Below are 22,832 nucleotides of genomic sequence, written 5' to 3'. Positions count from 1 at the left end.
AGTGAGCTCAGGGGGATCCAGGGGCGGGGCTAGCGGGGCAGCTTAAATCTAATTGGCCCCTGAAGCACCCAGTCCTATCTGTTGTCTATTTCTTTTTCAATAAACAACACTAACAATAAATATGACAATATGTTAAGAATGTTCTTTTTATAAACATTTTTGAGGAACATAATGGATGTTTGACATATAATTGGCCCCTCTCTGTAAATTAAGAAAAATCCTAGGTCCACAGTGAGTTAGCTTGCAACATGCTCTTTTTAATTTTAGAATTTATGAATAGGGTTGTGATGATTGGATTTTAAAGAATAAGATTTGAGTGTAATGTTCATTTCATTCAAACATCTGTCCACATCATACACACATCTTTCGCTTTTGTATTGATATTAGTGTATTTAACTTTTAATTTTCCATGAATTGTGGTTGCCATTGATTCCTGGGTGTTTGCTGTGTATTAGTATGTTTTTATGTGTGTTCCCTGTCGCTGCTTGTACTTATATTTGAAACAACTTCATGTCATTGCAGCTAGGTCTCCATGGCAGAGGAGTAAAAGTATCTCAATGGGACTTTTCTGGCAAAATAATGGATTTAAAAAGTTTTAAACACCACTACCACTATAACAATAGTAGGATTTATGTTTTACATCCAGTTATAACTGTGAAGTCTTCCTCCAGCAGCACAGAAGTCCCAATGGCCCTGAGATAAACCGTGCGTAAAGACGAGCAGCAGCGGTGATGTGTCCGCTGCGGTCATGAGGCGGACTGAAGGAGTCTGGAGTCAAATTCCTGAACACGTAGGAGCCTCCTCACGTTGCTCCAGCACGACGACGACGCACGGCGCAGGGGCGCAGCGAGTAACGGATTACTGATCAACCGATCAACTCATCGATGAGGCACGGATTTATTTGGCTCCAACTTTACGCTCAACTAACGGATGTTTTCCTCCGCGTTTTTTGAAACAGGAGAAATGACATGACAACCATCTTTTCCCTCCAGACCGCCTGTTCAGCTGAAGCCGCCGGTTCACCACAGATGAGAAGAGTCTGAAACAAAGTTCAACAGTTCCTTCATCTGGACATGTTGTGAACAAAGGGCCGCGCGTAAAAAGCCGGTTTTACGCGTTGTTCTCAAGCGCATGAGAAAAATAACAAATCTGGATCCACTTTTCCACAGCGGAAATGAGCTCAAGAGCCGCAGCCTGGATCCACTTCTGCTAAACATGGTCGCTGTGACTCCGCGTAGAACCGGGATCTGACACCGACTTCTGGCTACAATAAGTTTTATATCTCGATGGGAAGATGTTCGCTGGACTGATGGGGCTGGACTGTCGCAACAACTCTCCGCTTCACCACTGCGAAGTCACAGAAGGTAAAGAACCATCGGTTTTTCTACCCCTCCAAACCAAACACTTCACAGTCACCAAACACTGAACTGTAGATCTGATGAAGGAGGGACGAGAGCTCTGGATTATCACGATTAATTATTATTCAAATATGAGAATTAGATGAGAGAATAATGGCCAAGTCACAGATGAGAAGAAACAGAATGGAAAGTATCCATGCAGAAATGTGAATAGAGTGGATCTACATACTGTATTCATTGTGTAAACAGTAGCTTACTGGTCCGTCTCATCCCAAACTAGACCCACAGCTCAGCATGGACGTTGCACTGTGATGCTTCATGTCACTGCGAAATCAAGTGCCATTCAGGCCACATAGTTCAGAGGCTTCAACACTCAAGTCTCCTGGATAAGTGATGATAAGTGATGAATTTCAAGTGGCCACATACTTGTGAAATACCAGAACAACTCTGAACGCTGAAAATGTGAAGACAAACGTTTGCTGACAAGGTTTTGTATGTCGTGCACAGCGAAGTAGCACCTTTCACTTACACATTGTCTGTGATCTAGGTCAGTTGAGATAGGATGCCTGAAAGCAGACAAGTACTATACACTGTGAGACATGATAGCATAAACTTACTGTAAGCAAGTCGATGTTTCTTTCTGGTTTAAACTTGAACCCCAAAAGTCAGGAGGTGTGACACACATAAAGTTATAGAACAAACTCTGTGATCATGCTATACTGAACACTTTCTGTACATCAGATCAAAAGTAGGACTTGGCAATAAAACAAGAGTCTATCAATAATCTGTGCAATATAATCGCATCAAAAGCGATATAACAAAAGCTCAATACATATATCTATATAATACTTTATGCATTGTGAAGCACAGTTTGTGATCCACCTGAGATTTGTATAAGGTTTGTGATTCTCTGCTCATTAAGAGTTTATAACCACAACCTTCACTCAGGAGGAAAGATAAGTCCTAAAACCTAAAAACCTAAAACAAATAATAATGTGACATTTATCGTATATTTTGATCATGATATCATTTTCAGCCACATCGTCCAGGCAAAAGTGTTGGCAGAGTATATTGCAGGGCAGTGGTGAAACCATTTAGATAGATAGATAGATAGATAGATAGATAGATAGATAGATAGATAGATAGATAGATAGATCACAATTAGTCATTTATGGTGAAAAAGGAAAAAGAGAAACTACAAACTTTTTAACACTCATCCCTGACTTTCACTTCCTCTTTCTGACACTGTGGTCAGTCACAAGTGTTGAGGGGCTTCGTTAGAGGCTGCTGACATGCATGTGTGTGTGTGTGTTTGTGTGTTTGTTTGTTAGGGAGCTGAGGTTGTTCCTCAAACATTTGTGTTTTTATGATGTACTCTACATTCCTATGCTCAACCAATGAGATGCAGTGTTGAACCAATGGCCTCCGGTAGGGGAGTGGGGGGTCTTTAATATCCAAAAGTAAATAATCTTGCCTCTTCAGGCTGAGATTTCCTCAGTCTTCAAACAGTTTGCAGCAAGTTGCAATGGTGATGTTCCAGTGGGATCATGTGCTTCTCAGTGTTGAACCAGTCTAGTCTCCTTTCGCTTATATATTTTTTTAGCACAAAGCCGAACAGGAAGCGGCAAATGACATACCTCCCCAGCCATGATGTACATGGCCCATCAACACACACACACACACACACACACACACACACACACACACACACACACACACACACACACACACACACACACACACACACACACACACACACACAAACAAAAGATTGGCCCTGAGGCATTTCCTTCCCCTTCACTGAGAGGAGGCGTCTTTGTGCAATCGAAGCACAGCGAGGATACAGTGACACTCTCTATCATCGAGTCCTCTCAGCTCCTGGGCTCTCTGACTCTCTGGAGTCGCCTCTTTGTTATCTTCACTGTATCTTGACCACAGCAGATGGTGGACGGCGTGCACTCGTACCTACAGAGAGTGTTGGGTTTCTTAAATTGGTTATGGAACAGCGACCACGTCTGCGAAGAAACACTAATGGAGCCGTAACCTGAGCTTCAGTGTGGTGGTCCCGGTGGACGGGAGGCTTTTATTGGAGACTGTCCCACGCTCCACACACACATACATGCACGGCTTGGGCACAATGGCAATACCCCTATGTCACTCTCACTTAAAATCCGGCCTTCCTGTCAGCCTATAACGTCCCAACTCTCCTTCAAGAACTGCGTGTTTGTGCCTCTTCCTGTCCGGTCACATGGGATGGTTTAGGAGTGACATCATTGGAGGTCATGGGGGGTTGAGTGTGGGATGGGGTGGCTTTGTGGTGGTCATGGTTTGTCTGAGGCCCTGTGTTCCTGCCCTGATGTAAAGCTATAGACTCTACAGAAAGATCCTTAAATACAATATAATCCTGATATACAATCTATGCCATAAAGCTAGAAGATACAAAAACAAATTGGAAATCCCACAAATAAAGGATTTCTATAAATTTGATAGATAGTCTGAATGTTTGTTATTGGAATAATGGTCGTGTTGTTTGCTTTTTGAAAAATATCTAACAGGTTTGTACAATGACAGTAATAAGACTGATCCCACTGTTTCCAGCACAAATGTGTGTGGCTGTGTGTCCTTAGTGTGTGTGTGTGTGAGTGGGAGGAGAAAATGGAGAGCCAGTGGAAGAGGGTGCAGCGCAGCTGTGCACAAAGAGGCTGTTGATTCCCCACATCTCAGCCTGTCCCCTTTTCTGAATCCTGCACATTATATGTGTTCATCATGTGGAGCTGCAGCAGGTGTCCAGCTCTGAGCACAAACAGATCCTTTATCATCCTGCTTCTCGCTCAGACTAAATCCAGTTTAAACAGATCCCTTCTCATTACTTGAGTTTCAAAGCATCAGATAATTACTTAAAACAAAACATACTAGTAAAAAACACTTGATCAGACATCGGTGTAAGAATTACCTAAAATGTCAGAAGCCATCTTCAGGAAAAATAAGTCCATCCACTAACATGGAGGAGGTGGTGTTTTGTGACCTATACTGCAGCCAGCCACCAGGGGGCAACCCAGATGATTTGGCTTCACTTTTAAGGAGCTGCCATGTCATCCATCTTTATATAGGCTACAGTCTAGTTTCAACTGAAAAATGGTTTGAATCTGAATCTTGATAACCCATCGCTGCAGTTTTATTTCATTATTGTACTAATGCTGATCAAACTCATTCAACTTGACTTTAATCCCACGCCTACAAGGCAAGGCAGTTTTATTTATGGAGCCTTTCATACATAGAGGTAGATTCCTGGTCTCCCCCACAGTCTAAATTAATATGTTTGGTTTTTCAAATGTAAAATTCAAATTTGACCTCTGGAAGAAGTCTGCATTTCGTCTGCTCTTTCTTTGAGAGGCGTGTCTTAACTCAAATGACTGTGTGGCTTTGGTATTTCCCAACAGCTGGAGCACACCCCTGGGAAATGTCACACAGCTGCCAAAGTTGTTTTCCATCCAGTTAGCAAGGAGATGCTGGCTGTAAGGGCAGAGGGGGCGGGACTGTGTGAAATCCATTACGTTTTGGATTTATCACACTGAGAGTATCAATCATCTGGTGTTTTTAAATTTGATGTCACATGTCCCTGGTGTGCAGTGATGGCACAGTAAATCCTGCCAGTTCTATGAGCTCACTGTTTATCTTCCTCATGACCGTGTCATCCAGCTTAATGGTTAATCTCTGCATTGACAGGTGGCAGAGCATCAGGTGCGGCTGGCAGCTCCGGCCGTAAGAGGCTCCACAGAAGACCGGGGTACATGAGAGGAGAGCAGTCCAGACTACAGAGCATGCCTCATGGTCAGGAGGAGGAGGAGGAGGAGGAGGAAGGGACGACCACTGGCTTAAGGAAGGGGAAATCTGGGCGTCACACTGACTTCCCTGAAGCCACCTGCACTCAGAGGATGAGTCTAACACCTGCTGTCAAAGTGTCCTTAATAAATCAGCAGCAGCCTGATAAACTCACATGTAGCTCCAGGAAGAGTAAGAGCGTTATCTGCTCTGTAACCCATCCTCTGCCTCATGAGGTCTGCACTGCCGTCAGCGGTACATCCAGCCATCAGGGTCTGTCCCCACTGCCGCAAAGGGATCTCAGGTTAAGATCAACCCCGGCACCACAGTCCTCACCGTTGGACTCCTTTAACTCCAGCTTCAGTTTCATCCAACAGTCGCTCAACTCCAGCCAGAGAACGGACACAACCACTGCTGCACCAGCCCGGGAACCACAACCACTCAATCAGTCAACTAAAGCACCTCGTTCACCTCAAACAAAACCAGAAAGCTTCCCTGCTTATGTCTCCAAGCACTCCACCACTGGCCAATCACCACCCTCCTCTGCTCCCGGCAGCCAGGCCGAGGGAGAGGAGCTATCACTAGGTGGGAGGTTTTGGAGGGAATGTATGTGGGATGGCAGGGAGGCTTCATCCGACCTGCCTGACTGCGACTCCCAATCTCTGGACATAGAGCTCACCTCCTCGCTGTCTGTGGACTCGGACACAGCGTCCGCCTCCTCTGTGACCTCGGGCTATGAGAGCGCCACGCCCGCCTCCGACCAATGCTGGGACAACCTGGTGAAGAAGTACGAGGTCGTGCTGCAAGACTGCCTCCAAAACAACCGCACCCACACCAAGGTGGGTCTCAGCTATCAATCATGACCTTTCACTTTATTCTTACAGCATCAAATAACTAATTGAAATCAAACTTATCAGAAAGATTATCACTTGAACATACATACATGTGATAAGAGCGACCTAAAATGACAGACACCATCTTTGAGAAAAAAACTATTTAACGTGTACTTAAAATGTTGTTGGTTGGTCCATGTCCTATCCACTAACATGGAGGAAGTGGTGAGCTATACTGCAGCCAGCCACCAGGGGGCAATCCAGATGATTTGGCTTCACTTTTGGGGGCTTTCATGTCGTCCATCTTTAAATACAGTCTATAGGACTTCTACCATTCTTACCCACTATCTATGAAAATAAAAGTTTATTTTATTAAAGGTATTATTCATTATAGTATTTTATCAGTATTTTTAATTATTTCATTTAATTTAAATTACACTTCATGGGCTGTATTATAAGGTATTACCACATCATTTATGTTGCAGAAATGTTGTGTCTGTTATGAGTTAACACACTAAACTGAACAAGCAAAGTCTTTTAAATTGTCTGTGATGGACAAAAGATGAATTAAAAGTTAAACAAGTCGTAGTAATGTTCAGTTTTGATGGTGGTTTTAAAAATGCATACTCAGTCCATAACTTGCTGACCCTGGTGTCACTCTGACATGACGAGCATTGCACCCACATGTTTTTTAGTTTTTTTTGCCTGTGGCCGCTGTTTGGAGAGCGTCGCCCTTTGGACTGTTGGGTAATGTGTTCTGTCTTCTGTCCGTTGTGTCTCCCTGTCAGATTGAGTCCATGATGTTGAAGCTGCAGAGACTCCAGCAGAAGGCTATTTTGGATGATGACTATGACGCAGGTGAACTAAGACTTTGAGCTGAGCCTCTGGTTTAATAAGTAGGTCATTTTAGATGATGAGATGCTGTAGCTGTGGATGGATTGAACAGCACTAATGTCTCCCATGTTTTCCATTCCTTTATTTTTTATAATTCTTACACATTCATTGCTTTTATTTCATTCCCAACCAAGAACATTTATTATATATATATTATATATATGTTATCTTACATGTTCTAGTCCTCACTTATCCTGAGGTTTCACTCATGATTTGAGTCTCTGATTCATTTACGATTTGACCTTTGTGTTTAAGATGTGGGAGGAAGTCATTTGCTTTTATTTGATTTCTTGCCAACTGATTAAGAGTTGGATTAACACTAAAATGTGTGATAAAAGCACGTGAGGGCAGAAGTCCGAGGATTAATTAGCACAGAAGAAACGGGTTGTTGTTCACTGATTCATGACACACATACCACGTGGAACTTACTGCAGACTTTAGTGACATTCAATGAAACTTCCCATGGAAAAATAACTAACCAGAAGGTTTTGATTTCATTTTCGATTTTTGTCTATTTTTGCATTTCCAGGGTATTTCCAATGTTCTCCAAATAATATCATTTTTTTTATGCTTCATTAGCTGAGTCTGTATTAAGCTAAAGGGTTGAATAGTCTGATCTTGCTTCTCTCGCTGTGTGTCTGTATTTAAAAGTGTTAAACTCGTCAGTCAGCCAGTTAAAACTCAACCTCAGAAACCAATGAACTTTGCAGGTAAAGCTGAACCCAACCTTTATTGATTTATTAGAAAAACCTTGAGGCTTCTTGAGCTTTGTGGACAATGATTCATGATTCATCATTCACTCTTGTTTGATGATTTAACTCGGACGACCAGAGGGGAGAGGCCCAGCTACTCCTCAAACCAAACAAATTTAATCTGGACTCTTTTTTCATCAATGTCCAGGAGCAACCACATTCATTTAAAATCCAGCTTGACCCACTTTTTTTCCATTAGTTGGCCAGAAGAAAGTTTATTTTCAAAACAAGATTATATTCTGACCCATTTCTCGGCCCTTGAGACCAGAATAAATATGAACATCTGCTGTCGAGTTCCTCTAGACCTTGAACTATTTTGGCACGGTGATTCTATTTGGGTCAGTGTGTCTTGTCAGGTGTTTTCGGTCTGTCTTTTGATACTCCACTTCACAACCCCCTCTGACATTTTGAACTGTATCAGAGAAGTTCAGCTATTTCCCACCATCGTTGATTTAAATTTCTATCAGCAGGATGTCTGAAAAGAACAAGAACAGATTTCCATGAAATAGACTGAGACAGTTGATTAGATTTTCTTTCTGATCATTATCTGGATGTTTTACCCCCGGATTTTTATAACGTTTACCATGAAACCACAAGAGACGGGTCATTCATTCCAAACAGGGTCTAAAAACATGAAGGATCCAAAATGAACGATGTCTTGTCTGCTTATTCTCTGTAAAATCCTTCTAGTTAGAGATAATTAGGTTATTGAATAAAGGATGATGTGTAGTCATGTAATTTCAGTGAACGCAGGCCAGTAATTTGCTCTCTGCACAGCAGTACCTACACGGAGATCCTGAAACCTCTACATCAACTTTCTGACTTGCTACGCTGAACTTTTTGTCTTGCACGTGATGCTGCTGCATGTTGATAGGAGGATTTGTGTTTGTGTGAATCTACAGCCGAGCGTTTTGGGAAAAAACTGGAGGAGCTGTGCAGTGAGCGAGGAGCTCTGCAACTGGGTTTACCCTCCAGACAAACCAGCGTGGCTCTGTTCCTTGAACGGCTCAGACAGGTGGTGCACAGCGCCCTCCAGAGGGCAGACTGCAGCCAGCGCAGGTTAGTGACGCAGGCAGCAGTGATTCAGAGATGCCTCTGTAGTGCAAACAACTCACACTGGTCCCACTCAGAAAAAATAGCATTATTATCGGATTGATGAGGTTAAAAACTGTGTCAGATTTTGATATTGGAGTCTGATACTATCAACACATTTTATTTTAATATTTAACAGTGGTGGAGAATAACTAAGAACATTTACTGAGGCACATACACTCCGTTACAATTCAGAATTAAATATTGTTCTTTTTACTCAACTGTATTTATTGGATTATTATTTTTTTTTTTCACAAGTAAAATATATGACACCATCTTCTACAAAGTGATAATATTTCCAGCAAAGTGAATGATACTATGAAAATCGTGAGTGTTTTAGATCTTATTTTATGAAAGACTTGCTTTTCTATTTCTATAATTTATTCACAATCTAATTACATGGGGCATTGCAGTACTGAAGTCGACATGTTAGCTCTTGTTAAAATTTGTATTTTCAGAGATTTATGAGGTTAAACTGAGTTTATTTTCCCCCATTGTGACGGAGCAGAGAGGGAGGGGATTTCAAAAATAGCCCCTGTAACAGGAAGGGAATCAGGTGGGGTCCCTCCAGAGGGTATCCTGAACAAATGTAAGCTCACACAGTAAAGCTGTGTTAATGTGTTTCCTCTCCATACCTCTATCTCACTTTTTAAGACTATTAAATGGTAATGGTACCAAAGGGGCCCTGAAATATGGATGAAAGGTGTGGAAAATACAGTTTAGAGAAGTCATGATACAAAAAAAGAAAACTCAAGAGACTGTATTTTTGTTGCACGTCGGCAGGGAGGGTGCAGAGCCGGACGGGGGGGAACGGTGTGACTCATCCCAGGGTCCGCTGCTTCAAAGAGATCGTCTGATCCGAGAGAAACGGATAGTGGAGGTAAATTCAGCTCACATTATGTCACACAAGCGGACGATGATCATTTTCTTCCTCACACATGAAAAGTTACTGATATTTCTAAATAGTCAGAGTTCAAATCTTATATTGCTACATAATAATACTGATAAATCATAATTTCTATAATAATTTGTCACTTCTTCTGCTCGTAGATATGAGCTAAATGTACTGTAATGATTTAGATGATTAAAGTGTTGGTATTTCATCTACTTTGATTTATTATGATCTTAACTAGCTTCACACATATCATACAAATAAATGAGAGTGTTGAACCCTGTGCAGGAGGAGATGGCCGAGCTGCAACAGAGGCTGGCGCAGCTGAGGGACCGCAGTCGATGTCTGGAGCAGCAGATCCAGCAGGAGGAGCAGCAGGTGGAGGCTGAGGAGCTGGAGGGCTCCGTGCTGAGGGGCTGCACCGAGGCCCAGCTCCGCGACATGAGCCGAACCCTGCAGGACCTCGTCACATCCGAAAACCGCCTGCAGATTTCCGTCTCCCTGCCACCTTCCACGCTAAGGTCAGCGTCAAAGACATGTTGAATAATTTACCAGCGTTTTTTCCCTAGATGTGTTGTTATAGACTTGATTACATGTCTTTAACTGCTAGCTGCATATTTTCTCTTGGTGAAGATATACAAGCACATACCAAAGTGTCATGAAAATGGCCATTAGAATGAATGCATGACACATTTTCTGATTCGGTTTAGTCCGTTTTTGTCATTATTTCTGAAATATTATGCACCATAAAAAAACACCAGGTCATTAAACCACACGACTGGATTTGGGGAAATTAACTCTCACCATTTTTATGTGACCAGTGAATGAAGACAGTTAAATCCCAGTGAAGAAACTGACACACTAATCACAAATCTCTATAAATATAAGACACTTCTATGTGTGCTCTTGCTCTACAGAATCCAACAGGGCTGAGAAAATGTGCAAATGTATGTAGAAAATGGAAATGTGTCCTGGAGCATTCTGTGAAGAAACATGTTCACACTTTACACATTTGCATTTTACACCTTTGTGTGATGTTGTATCACTGGAGTCAAACTTGCCTGAACACTACCCCACTGGGACGACATTTTATCAGGCCATCACATGCATGACCTTCACTCACTGGCAATTTGATCGGTAAAAGGTTGCACACATATTACTTTTGATGTATTACTTGTCATATATTTTGTAGAATTATTCATCATATGCAATATGAATCACGGGAAACACAAAATAACCCTTTACATGCTCATAGTCTGGGTCAGGGACATTTTGACTGTCCCAGTTGCATCTAAGTCATGTGTTCTTCAGGGTCAGCATTATCAAAGAACCGAATTAACCTTTGACCTCCACCAAGGAGGTTATGTTTATGTCTGCGTTTGTTTGCTTGTCTGGTAGTCAGCAAGATTACACAAAAACTACCATGAAACCTGGTGGAAGGATGGGACATGGGTCTTGGATGAACCCATAGAATTTTGGTGGGATGCTGGATCCATTGATTTTATTTTCACTTTCTTTAATATCGCAAGACAGGATGTTTTTCCACATTTTTGTTCATTTCTCAAAGAATAATTCCTGGATGTTAATGAAAAATATAACTGATATCTATGAGTGTGTGCAATGTGGTTCAGATCCAAATCTAGATCTAGATCACAGTGAATTTAAATGTGGTCTCATGAGGGGACTGCTTGGCCTTGGCGGATGTGTATACTCTACTGATTGCAATTCTTGTTTGATTATTTAACACGTGCAGTATTCTGCTACATGTATTCAACATCAAAAATCAGGTTTGCATAAGCCCTATTCATTCACCCCCTATCATGCAGTGCACAGGTGCAATAGTTCCTGCAGTACCACTGTACACCAGGTGGTGCTGCTAGAGAGCTGTGAGAAATTGGTGATAACACTACAACAGTGAATAATCCGAACTTGATCTTCCTCCCAGTGTCATGTCACGTATTTCCTTATCATTAAATGAGCTCTTTTTTGGAAGAGGATGTGTCAGTGCAGACGATCTGTTTCACTGAATAATCATTTATCCTCTGATAAACACAGTGGTATCCTAAATATAACTTTCATTCTGAATATATCGTACAGCACCACTGTCCTATTTTCATCTAAGAAAGTTTAACTGAGCCACGTAAAGTTCAAATTAACATTTAAAATAACTCCAGTGTTACATACTGAATATATGGTGTTATCACAATCCAGAAATAGTGAAAATCACACACACTTTTGGAGGTTTGGTAGAGTGCACATGCAACTCTGTTGGATGCTGGCTTCATTATACTGTAGTTTATTTTTAGACAAACGTGCCTCCCACTTGAATGTAATGTGATACACTGATTTATACGACTTAAAGAGGAACGATTTGTTTATTTGCAGAATCAGAGCGGGTGCATGGAGGAGCCACACTCCTCTGCTCCCCTGTGCCCCTCGATCCTCTTCTCTTACACCTGCCTGAACCTGCTTTGAATTTTAATGGTTTTTCTCTCAGATGCAAATGATTACTTTGCATCACCTCCTCTGAAGTTAATAGCCTGCGAGGGTGCACCGTGGAAAGCCTCTCTGTCTTGCCACTCGTTAGGAAGACATGTAAATTGTACTTATCGCCTTCTCGGTGGCGTGACCCACCATCACTGGCATAATTTGATATCTGGCATATTCTCACCCCGACTGGAACGCATTTATTCTGGCTGCTGATTGAAACTGCGACCTCAGATTGGATATTCAGCCGCCGAGCATCTTCAGGCGGCTCGCTTCGGGGTCATCATGATGATTGTGCTGCAGCCCTCTTTCCAAATACCACAGGGGCTTTTCTCTCTCGTATCAAGGTGCTTTTTCTTGTAGTTACCGGTTGAAAGAAATCCTCACTTTCCAGGAGGAGCTGAAACAGGTGTCGAACACTGATGTTCAGAGCCAGTGTTCTACTCTGACTTACCCCGAACATCCCCTTGAATAACATATAAAGGGCAGACTGATTTTTATGATATGAGACAACTGGGACTGACTCAAGGTGACTGTGTTGTGCTTAATGGATTTTATGCTCTTTCCCCCCCTCATCTATGAATTGATTTATGTCTCTGTCAACAAATAATGTGACCTTAATGGTTTGTCCTGTTTGCATGTTTACATTACCGTGATTACACCTGAACTGAACTATTCATCACCACAGTTAAATCTAATGAGCCAGTCAATGAAAACAAATGAAATGGTATCTTCTGTTTCTCTTATCATGGATGCTGCTGAAGAGGTTGTAATTATTATAGGAATAATGAAGCCTTTAGATTTAAATTGAATTTCATCAAACTGAAGCTGTGACTACGGAGCAAATCATCTCACAACCTTTTTATTAGCTGAGTTGACTTCATCACAAGACACCCCCATGTATAACGCATACATCTACTGGTATTTATATAAACAAGACATGTGGGAATAAGAAAAAAAGAAAAGACACAAAAAAGAAAGAAAATTCCAAAGAAATTCCAATGAACTTATGCTTACAGTTATATAACATATCTATAAAGAGTTATTTTTCTCTTCTCAAAGACTTTCTCCAAATAACTGGCTAATTTATAGGTTTCATATTTAGACAACCACTTTTCTCCTCTAAATTAACGTATTGTCCATTTTTCACACTCAAAGGTAAAATACCTGATCTCAGCTGAGTGTTCACTGATCACCCAGTGTTCGCTGAGTTAAGTGGACGGTGAACACTCTGGACTTTATTTTGCCTCTGGGCCACAAACACGACTCCAAATGAATCACATTGTTTCTCTGTATCAGCTGTGCATCTGCTGGACGAGCAAATAAACAAGTGTTTGCCACATCAATTTAAAAGATGATGATAAATCAATGCTGCGTTTCTGCTGCCCTCAAGTGTCCACAAATCAGTTATTTCAGGTTTTTTGCTGCTGTTATCAATATTGTTGTAATAACAATAGATCAGATGACTTCGCAGTGTGGACATGTCGTTCATGATCAGAGCAGAGACCATTATCATCTGACTCAGTTTGTTTTAGTGTCTTTTAGCAAATTGTTTTGGATGTCTGAGCTGCAAATATGCTGTTTCATCCTCAAATGGCCAAAAAGGTTGACATTATAGGTTATTAGAAGTTTAAGCAAATGCAAAAGATTCATGATGTTCAAAGTAAAAGTCCTGTCTTTCAATGGAAATAAAAAAACACATTTGTTGCTAAGATTGCAAGGATGTAGAATGATCAGTGTTGTCAGTTCTCTTCTACTCTCATCCACTGGACTAGATTTATTTTTCCTGTATAACACTTAAACAGACTCAGTATTTCCCGATTGTGTATTTAGCAGCCAGATGGAAAAAAAAGAAATTACTTGTACTGCTGCACTGAATCATTTTCTATCTATTTTCATTTGTTTGCAGGCTGCAGGAGCAGGAGCAGGCATTGAATCTGTCCATCAAGGAAGCCACTGCTAAAGTAAGCCACCGCTCCTCTGACCCAATTTACCTCACAACAGCTCAGCCTCGCCTCAGGATGCCAGCAATGATTGAAAGTGTTTGAATATCAAAGGAGTAGTCAGTCAGAACAGACAGGATGTGTTGTGTGCCAGCTTCATTGTGTTAAATGGGCCAACTAAATGTTAAAGTTTGAATTCACGGGCTGTTTTCTGTTTGACAAAAGCCAGTGAACTCTCCACAGTTGTCGGCAGAAATGGCAGGAGATTTAATTTGGAATAAATCCTCCCTAAAATCCTCAGTAAAACAATACAACTTTTTTTTCCCCCTGCATCTTTTAAGAGAAACAAGTAAAGTTGTGAATTTGGTGGGTTTTCTGTGCATCCCATGTGTGAATGGCTTAGTGTGCTTTATTTTGTAAATGTGCAGTGTCTCTGGAGGTTCCTCCTGCTACGTTCTGTAGATCTCTGTAGCAGAAGCAGCACAAATCTGTGAGAGGTGCTGCTTTAAGGACACACACACACACACACACACACACACACACACACACACACACACACACACACACACACACACACACACACACACACACACACACACACACACACACACACACACACACACACACAGAGAGAGAGAAAGAGAGCGAGAGAAAGAGAGCGAGAGAAAGAGAGCGAGAGCGAGAGAAAGAGAGAGAGAGAGAGAGCAAGCACAGGGCTCTGTGAAGACATTTTTACTGTTACTATGTTCTTTAGAAACCAAGCATCAAATGTTTGGTTCAGGCTACGACTTCAGTTCAGAGGAATATTGAGGCTTTGTAATATTAAGGCTTTGTCTCTGAATATGTATGGCTTTGTATATGGTTATCAGAATATAAATATATATATATACAGTACATATATAAATATCAAGGCTTTATATGAGTATAGGGATTTTATGAATATGAATATATTTGTATATATGTATCTATATATATATAAATCCTTCTCATTGCACAGACACTTTTACCACAGTCCTAAGTTTGTCCATTGTTCAGTTGAAATGAAACTCTCTGTTGCTAAATGAGATATCCACCATGTGGAAAATGGAACACCTGCTGTGACAAAACGATCGCTGCCATGAAAGAAACTTTCGGTTTTCTCTATTGACTTTTTCAAAACCGACAAATGGCCAGATGTTTTGAAATCAAATCACCTCATGTCAGGATTTCTGCAGTTTGAAAAGCAGCTTCGAGTCCATGTAACGTGTGAAATAAAAATTATGCAAGGCTGTTTGAGAGAACCGTTGTCTGTATTTCTGGGGAAGAAAACTCCCTGGAGATGTTCTGCCTCAGAAATATCAACCTATTTGACAGCCTTTTCAAAGTGTTGCACAAATCTGTGTCAGATTCGACAAGAATATGCGTCAGATATTGCGGCTGCACATCCCTTTGAACAGTGAAAATAGTTCCTCAAAAGAGGGAAGCTCATCATGGGGATTGTATCTGGCCGCAGTTCAAAGTGAATACATTAGAAAGACGAGAGGTGTAAAGGGCAGGATGAGGGCAGATGGGGCCAGACAGGTTGTATCTGAAGCCATCAACCCCTCTGTGAAAGCTGCAGATGTGAGGTGCTGCCTCCCCATCAGGACCGTGACATTCAGGGCCTTTTTCCCCGCTGACATTCTAATGGCGTCCTTTATGGAGATTTCACATTTCACTGTCTGTCCGCTCAAAAAGGAGACATACTCTTTCTCTTTGTAAAGGTTATCGACAAGGTAACACGTTGACGTTGATGCGCTGGTGTGTATTCAACGCAGGGCCAGAAGGACGGAAATTAATCTGTTAGGTCTTGTAAGAATGAAAATGAAAGCAGAATTGGAGATGAGCAATGCTTCCTGTGGGATCCATGTGTCTGCAAAGGTTTTGTTCGTTACCACCGTCCCCTCCCTCCCTCCCTCCCTCCCTCTCACTCTCTCTCCTCTGCCTCTTTTCCTCCCTCTTTTCCCCAGGTGGTCATGAGTCAGAGGCTGGGAAGCAGCCTAAGGAGGAAAGTCAGTGAGACTGAAACACAGCTTTTGGCTCTGCATGAAGCCAAACTGGCGGCCATCTCAGGTAAATCCCCGCTCAACCACACCCAAGTATACCCCTGCACAGAATTCATGTCTTTTTATTTACCTCATTTACTTGGATCGCCCGCCATTAGCCTCGCTTAATTATGCCATTAATGATCAAGGCGCCCATTATTGGGCAGTGTAAGTTTTAATGTCCTGCTGTGGTGCGCTGGTGCAGGTAATGACTTCAGCAGTGCCAAGGAGCTGAAGGCTGAGATGAAGGCGGTGTACCAGGAGCGGGATCGTCTGGAGGCCCTGACCAAGAGGCTGCACAGCCTCAGCTCGGGGAGCAGCCAGGAGCTGGCCAGGATGAAGGAGCAGAGGCAGCAGCTCAGGCAGGAGCTGGAGCAGAGGGAGGCCCTGCACGGTGAGTCACTGAGGCCAATCTGTATCAAGATCACATGGAAAGATCAAACTGGACTGCAGAGTGAAATAGGAAAGAACTTACAGCAGCAAATCATCCTCATCAATGTAGTCAAGAGTCTTTCAAGGCTACATCCACATTACGTTTTTGTTTGAATATGGTGTTTTCAAACTAATACAAACTCTGTCCACATGAGCGTTTGGCTCCGTATCAGTTTTGCTCCCTGTCCATACTAACACGCCTGAAAATGCAAGTCACATGACCACTCACGTACACTGGGCATATGCGTCCTGAAGCATTTGGTTGTTGGTTTCAGAATTGTCACAAATTGCTTTAATAATAGCTCGTCACCTACATACAGTATGTACAGTTCTATCATTTCAAAATGCAGGATATAACTGCACGACAGCTTTTAGCATAAAGAACAAGGTCTACATCACTTGTAATGGATTATCCATGTTGCGTTATACACGCATCAACTCTGCTACACATATACTAACCCTAACCCTATATATATATATATATATATATATAGCAGAGTTGATGTGATTTCAAATGAAAACATAGTAGTATGGATGTAGCCTAAGGTCAACAAATAAGTAAAAATACCATGTAAAATACATGCACAATTACCTGAAAGAACACTGCTGCGTTGTTTCACCTGCCCACTGAGACAAGAGAGCATTTGTTGGATCTTTTTAAAAGGTGCCTCTTTTTCTTTGAATCCACCTTTTTTTTAAATATCAACTCAAACTGCTCTTTGAAAGAAGTTCTATCTTGATGCTGCACGCTGGGAGGACATCAATGGACGATGACTTTTCTCCCAAACGAAGCAGAAGTGATCTGCTGTCAGCGGGGACTTGGCATCAAATGATTTGCCAGCAGGATTGGCAGCTGTTAAGAGGAGGGGGTGGAGGGGTTGGTGGTGGTGTGCAGGGGAAATGAGCTTTAGATTGTGTGAAGTAGCCAATTACCTCCAAGCCACTCAGTGCAGACATGGTGTATCAGCTCTCTCTTTCTCACACTTTCTCACACACACACACACACACACACACACACACACACACACACACACACACACACACACACACACACACACACACACACACACACACACACACACACACACACACACACACACCAACTCGAGGAGATCTTAATACCGCTCAAAGAGGGGGCTTGCTTTTTAGAGTTGGATGTGGGGAGGGGGTTTGTCCTCCTGGCGCTAGCAGAGAGATAAATGGATTTTGACGGCACCACCTGCAGTGCTACTCTCTCTAGTCCATCAGTCACAGGGGTATTTCTAAAAAAATAAATAAAAAAGGTCACTTCACTCTCTGAGGCTCTGAGACAGGAGTGGGGAGCGTTGACGTGACAGGGCCAGGTCAGGTTGTGAGGGTCTGGAGATGGGCGCTCTGGATCAGTGGCGATTGCTGCAACTCCAAGCAATGCAATCAGCCGTCTAGCATACACTTTGTCATAAAGGCCTGTGGCTGCAGCGTCACTATTAGCCATTGTCTTGTCTGGAATGCACCATCTGCTGCCACTAGGGGGCACCCTTTCATTGTTGCATTCAGGGTGAGTAGCATTGAGTGTTTATGCCAATGCATGCACTTTTGTTCATGTCATTTCCAAGATTTCATATTATTGTTGCAGAAATATATTCTTTTCACTCGCAAAACCAAGTGTGTTTCTTTTCCTTCCAACCGAGTGCATGAAACTCAGTCACCTGCCTGATTTCTGCTGCTGAGGCACCGTCCTGAACACCTTGACAACCGGGGATAACATTAATCTCCTCCCTGACAACCAGCAAAGACACATTCAAGTTCACATCTCTTCCCTGAACACACACAGAGTGCCTCACGCAGAGTAACGCAGCTCTCGAGGACGCGGAGGCTGGGAAAACCAGCGGCACGCGAACCTTCCTGTTAAACAAAGGAAAAGGGGGGAGTCAGGTGGGCAACGCATCACGAATGTGGGAAGAGACGGCAAGTTAATGATTGGTTGTGTGTGGCTTGCCTAAATGCTCAAGTGGGTGCACACAATACGGCAGCATGGGCGCGATTTCACTATGTGTTGCTGACACCGAGCAAGGGGCTCATTAAACTGTCATCCTTTTTGGTAATAAGGGGCTGGCACATGCTCGCTGGAACCTGATAGCCCACAAACAGCACATTACCATTTCTGTAGCTGGAGGGGATTAGAAATTACTGTCTACTTCAAAGTCAAGATGGCCATCCGTTTGGTTTCTGAGGCGTTCCTAGCACATGATGATGACACTGGCGACATCTTTAAACAAGAAATCATAATTCCTGTTCATGAACAACTACTGTCATGGTGTAGAGCTTTACAGCAACACACCGGGCAGCTATACCATGACAAAACCTCCATACGTTTACACAGCTTTTGCTTGTTGAGCATCTCCGCCCTCTGGTTGTGTGGGGCGTTTTGGCCTGGGAGCCATTATGTGCCTAATTGCCACATGGCAAGAGCACTGATGAATACCAAAGCCATTAAAGCCGCTGGTCTGATTCCCTGCTGAGAGTATAATTTTGTCCCCAAGGGAGATCTGGAGTAAGACTAAATTTACCAATAAATAATTGAGAAGCTGAGTAAGATGCGTAAATGACCCCCAGGAGTGAGGACATTCAAGTGTGGCAGCAGCGTAAGTGTGTGTGTGTGTGTGTCCCTCTTGATTTATCCACGTATTCTTTTAATGCTGCTGTTAGTATGCAGTCTGCTCCGTATACTGTAGCAGGCAGGTCACTGGGCTATCAGTGATGAAGACAGTAAATTGTTCGGCTCCAACACATTTAATTAGTCTGCTTTTTTATGTCTTTTTGCTCAATCTCCAGCATCACTCTTTCTTCACACAGCTCCCGCTCCGGTGTCGCCTCCGTGCAGGTCATGCAGCCCGTCCAGGTCAATCTCAACCAACTCAAGTGCACATCAAAATACCGTCACTCTGCATTATTAGACAAATGCTGTTTCCTCTTAATGGAGTGCCAGCGGTGGAGGCGAGGACATATATGATTTATTCATGCCTGCCTCTCTCAGGGTGCTTCTGTTGAGGACTTGATGGAACGTATGACAGCTCTTCTCCTAAAGAGCGCCTGAATGATTGAGAGCGGTGTGGTGGTTAAGTGGACCCAGGAGGATTTTTTTCTCCTGGTTTTTGTCTCTGAAGTTTTGCCAGTAACAATTTTTTCCCTGTGATGTCATTCCATTGTGATTGTAAAGAGAATCATAGCGTCCGTACTCAGAAGAATGACCACAAAAACAAAGAGAAGTCGATTGAGGCGTCACCACAGGAGCTGCCGTCACTGCATCAGTTGCTTTTCTGTAAATCTGTACCACCCAGACGAATGCGAGGTAGAGCAGTTTTAGAAATTTCACCATTTTCCCAGAGAATAATTTGTGGATCTGAAGTCACTGATATTTATGAGTGTGTGTAATTTGGTGCAGCTTGAATTTAAAGGACTGGGAAAGCACTGGGAACTATTCTAGTTTAGAATGGCAACAATCACAGATAATTATTTGGTTCTTTTGATATATGAATGAGTGTGTGAAACTGGGCAGCTTGATTGAATTTGCATGCCATTCTAGTCAGCAAATTGGAACATGCTAACCTTAGATTGCATTGTGTGTTTTAGAGTCTAAATGGCCCCAGATTTTGGGTGAGTTCCTCTGTTGTTGGGCCTCCCACCAAATCTTATTCTGCAGCGGACAGCAAAAAATAAGTTTGGAGTCTCTTTTAAACCCACTTACGGAGATGGCTTTGAGTTATAAGGACAGTGAGCGTGTCTAACTTCTCAGTCAGATGGATTCAGCACCCTGAACTGAAACATATACCAGCACCTTGCACAGCTTTGGAACAGAGCACATTTAAAAAAAAATTATTCCTTTTGTTGTGCGTTCGTGCACAGCCCCACAATATGTTCCGCAGTGCCGGCTGTGGTCGGCGAGTTTTAACGCTGTGCTTTGTGATCCTACTGCCTTAAAGCACCGTGGGTTATTGAATGTCTGTGTAAGAGATCAGCCTGTCCCTCTTCCTCCATTAGCCGTGGTGCTGCGCTGCTCTTAGGTTCAGATGCAGCCATACGTTGTGAGTGTCTGCATATGCTGACAGTGTGTTTGTGCTACCTGCAGTGCAGCCGCACTCAAACAGCCCGAGCAGAGCTTAAACACATTAATCACAGTCAGTGCCTTAAACTCAATTACAAAGACACACAATTTCTCTTCTGCCTTATTATGTGCCGGCTTCTACAACACGCATACCGGCGGTGCTGCGTTAGCACGGAGCCGCCTCTAATTTGTTTGACAACATGGAGGCCTCACAGATGTTGGCTGCTTTTATTGTTGCAACGCAGTGAAAAAATTACTGCATTATTCACTTTCAATTAGAGACTTGTTTAAATGCTTATAATGCAGCAGCGACTCCAAACACCTTGCCGTCGTTAACTTCTACAGGCTCATTAAAGCCCATAACTTCATCATCGCAAATTGTGCATCGGCTTGCGAGATGGTATCTCTGCTCCATTTGCTTTATCCGTCTGCATCACTGATTATAATCATTAGATTCATAATTTTTTTATAAACTTTACGTCTTTATCGCTGAAGTAATTATTTCTTCATTAGACTAATGAACGAGTGTTTTGACCTACGTGGAGCAAACGGCCTCCGTGCAACACCCAGTCGTTCTCATCATCTTTCAATGGTGTCTCAGTTCTGTTTGTATTGTGAATGAGTGGCCCTCTTCGATTTTGGCCGGGGTCCTTGGCAACAATCAGCGATGGTTAGCGCCCGCTGAGATCCCTGGTGTGAGGGGAGGCTGAGTTCATGAATTTTCCAGCGCGGCCTCTGTGAATTCCTTTGTGAGGTTCCTTTAACACTGAATCCACTGCCGCTTGTATTAGGGGCGAGCAGAGTGGCTCTCTCTTCTTTATGGGGTTTTTAGTAGCAGTTTTATTCACATGGCTTGCCAATGACAGCCGCCTCCCGCAGACTATACAGGAAGTGATAATATCTCCCCGTGCTCGGGTTCCACTCAGCGCAGGAGGAGGCTCTGCCGCTTGATGTCTTGTCCCACTCTATAAAGAAAAGATTATTTTCATCTGTCACGCTCGGAAAGAGGCTCACTAGTTTTGCCACCGGTTGGCATGGCGACAGGATGGCGCTCTGACTCTACTCGGCGTGTAACAGCGTCAGCGTCGGAGGAAATATTAAGTTAACGGTTGATACTCTCACGCCTGCATCTCCCATCTTCATCTGCCTTTTCTGTTGACTCTTTCCATTCCTCACAATAAGTGATTTCTAAATCTGGCTCTCGCTGTTGTTGGAGCTGTAGCCTACTTTGTCTTCTCGCATCTGTACATGCTCTGTGCCATCCAAAGTCAGTCTTAATGCCCCCATGTATTATTCAGTGGCTATCTCCTCGCACGCTTCTTAACGCAGCAGGCATGAATTCGAAGTTGACAAGGGGGACTCTGTCAGGTAGGATAGGATCTCACACAGCAATTAGAGGGGTGGTAAGTGAGCTGTCTGGTCCACGAACACTAGATCCGCTCAGCAGATATTTGATAGCTACTCCAGCGGCCTCAGTCTTCCCTCTGATTGAGCAAATTTGGCCACAAAGAAGACGACTCTTCGGCGAGATTTCACTTTCTGTGACATACACATGCAAGCTCCAGAAATAGCCCGACTATCTCCAAACTCATTATCTCATTTCTGCACCAAAGTGTGGACGAGAATACATGCGTGTATGCATGTGTGTGGTGTTCATATTACTCATGTTGTGGGGACCTAAATCTGTTTACATAGCCACATTATGGGGACGTGTCATTAAACTTTAAGGTGAAGACATTTAAGATCAGGGTAAGTTTAGACTTAGGGAAGTAGTAATGGTTAAGTAGTGTCGAGAAAAATGAAAGAAAGTCTATGTAATGTCCTCTGAAGTCCCGGAGATATAAGAGTGCGTGTGTGTGTATGTGTGTGTGACATTTTCCTTTACTTCCCACTGTGCCAGCCCCCATCCTGTCTCATCTCGGAGCCGAAGCTGTCTAATAACCACCATCAAGACAATGATACAAATTATATTTCAAACCTCCGTGTGATTCAGAACAGCCAATTAGGTGACTTTCTCTCTCTGTCAGCCAGAATCAATGTGAGCGAGCTAAATGGCTTTACACTAGAGTAGCTTCCAAACCATTCTTTTGGCTCGTGTCTCCTTAAAATGAGGCAATTTCTGCATGTTATAATTTTTTTGGGGGATAGTATTTACTCTATTAAAGTAGTAGTTTGACTTT

General features: G+C 42.8%; 1 protein-coding gene across 4 annotated transcripts in view; it reads left to right on the top strand.

Moving 5' to 3' along the window:
- Nucleotides 1-737: 737 nt before the first annotated feature.
- Nucleotides 738-22,832, top strand: part of disc1 (DISC1 scaffold protein) — a 43,611-nt gene continuing 21,516 nt past the window's right edge. Inside the window, exons 1-10 of one of the 4 annotated variants that reach the window (XR_004698021.2) lie at nucleotides 738-1,364; nucleotides 5,085-6,019; nucleotides 6,802-6,871; nucleotides 8,562-8,718; nucleotides 9,260-9,340; nucleotides 9,535-9,631; nucleotides 9,932-10,164; nucleotides 14,040-14,094; nucleotides 16,062-16,164; nucleotides 16,342-16,530. Coding sequence is in view for 3 of the 4 variants with exons in the window: in XM_035172468.2 (XP_035028359.2) it covers nucleotides 1,295-1,364; nucleotides 5,085-6,019; nucleotides 6,802-6,871; nucleotides 8,562-8,718; nucleotides 9,260-9,340; nucleotides 9,535-9,631; nucleotides 9,932-10,164; nucleotides 14,040-14,094; nucleotides 16,062-16,164; nucleotides 16,342-16,530 (1,990 nt within the window). In the remaining variant the exon portion in view is untranslated. The remainder of the gene's footprint in view (nucleotides 1,365-5,084; nucleotides 6,020-6,801; nucleotides 6,872-8,561; nucleotides 8,719-9,259; nucleotides 9,341-9,534; nucleotides 9,632-9,931; nucleotides 10,165-14,039; nucleotides 14,095-16,061; nucleotides 16,165-16,341; nucleotides 16,531-22,832) is intronic. The other 3 variants (XM_035172468.2, XM_035172467.2, XM_035172469.2) reach the window with 3 other exon arrangements.

The sequence above is a fragment of the Hippoglossus stenolepis genome, chromosome 12 (genome assembly GCF_022539355.2).
Source record: "Hippoglossus stenolepis isolate QCI-W04-F060 chromosome 12, HSTE1.2, whole genome shotgun sequence".
In the NCBI taxonomy this organism is placed as follows: Eukaryota; Metazoa; Chordata; class Actinopteri; order Pleuronectiformes; family Pleuronectidae; genus Hippoglossus; species Hippoglossus stenolepis.
This window is presented reverse-complemented; position numbering and strand designations above follow the sequence as displayed.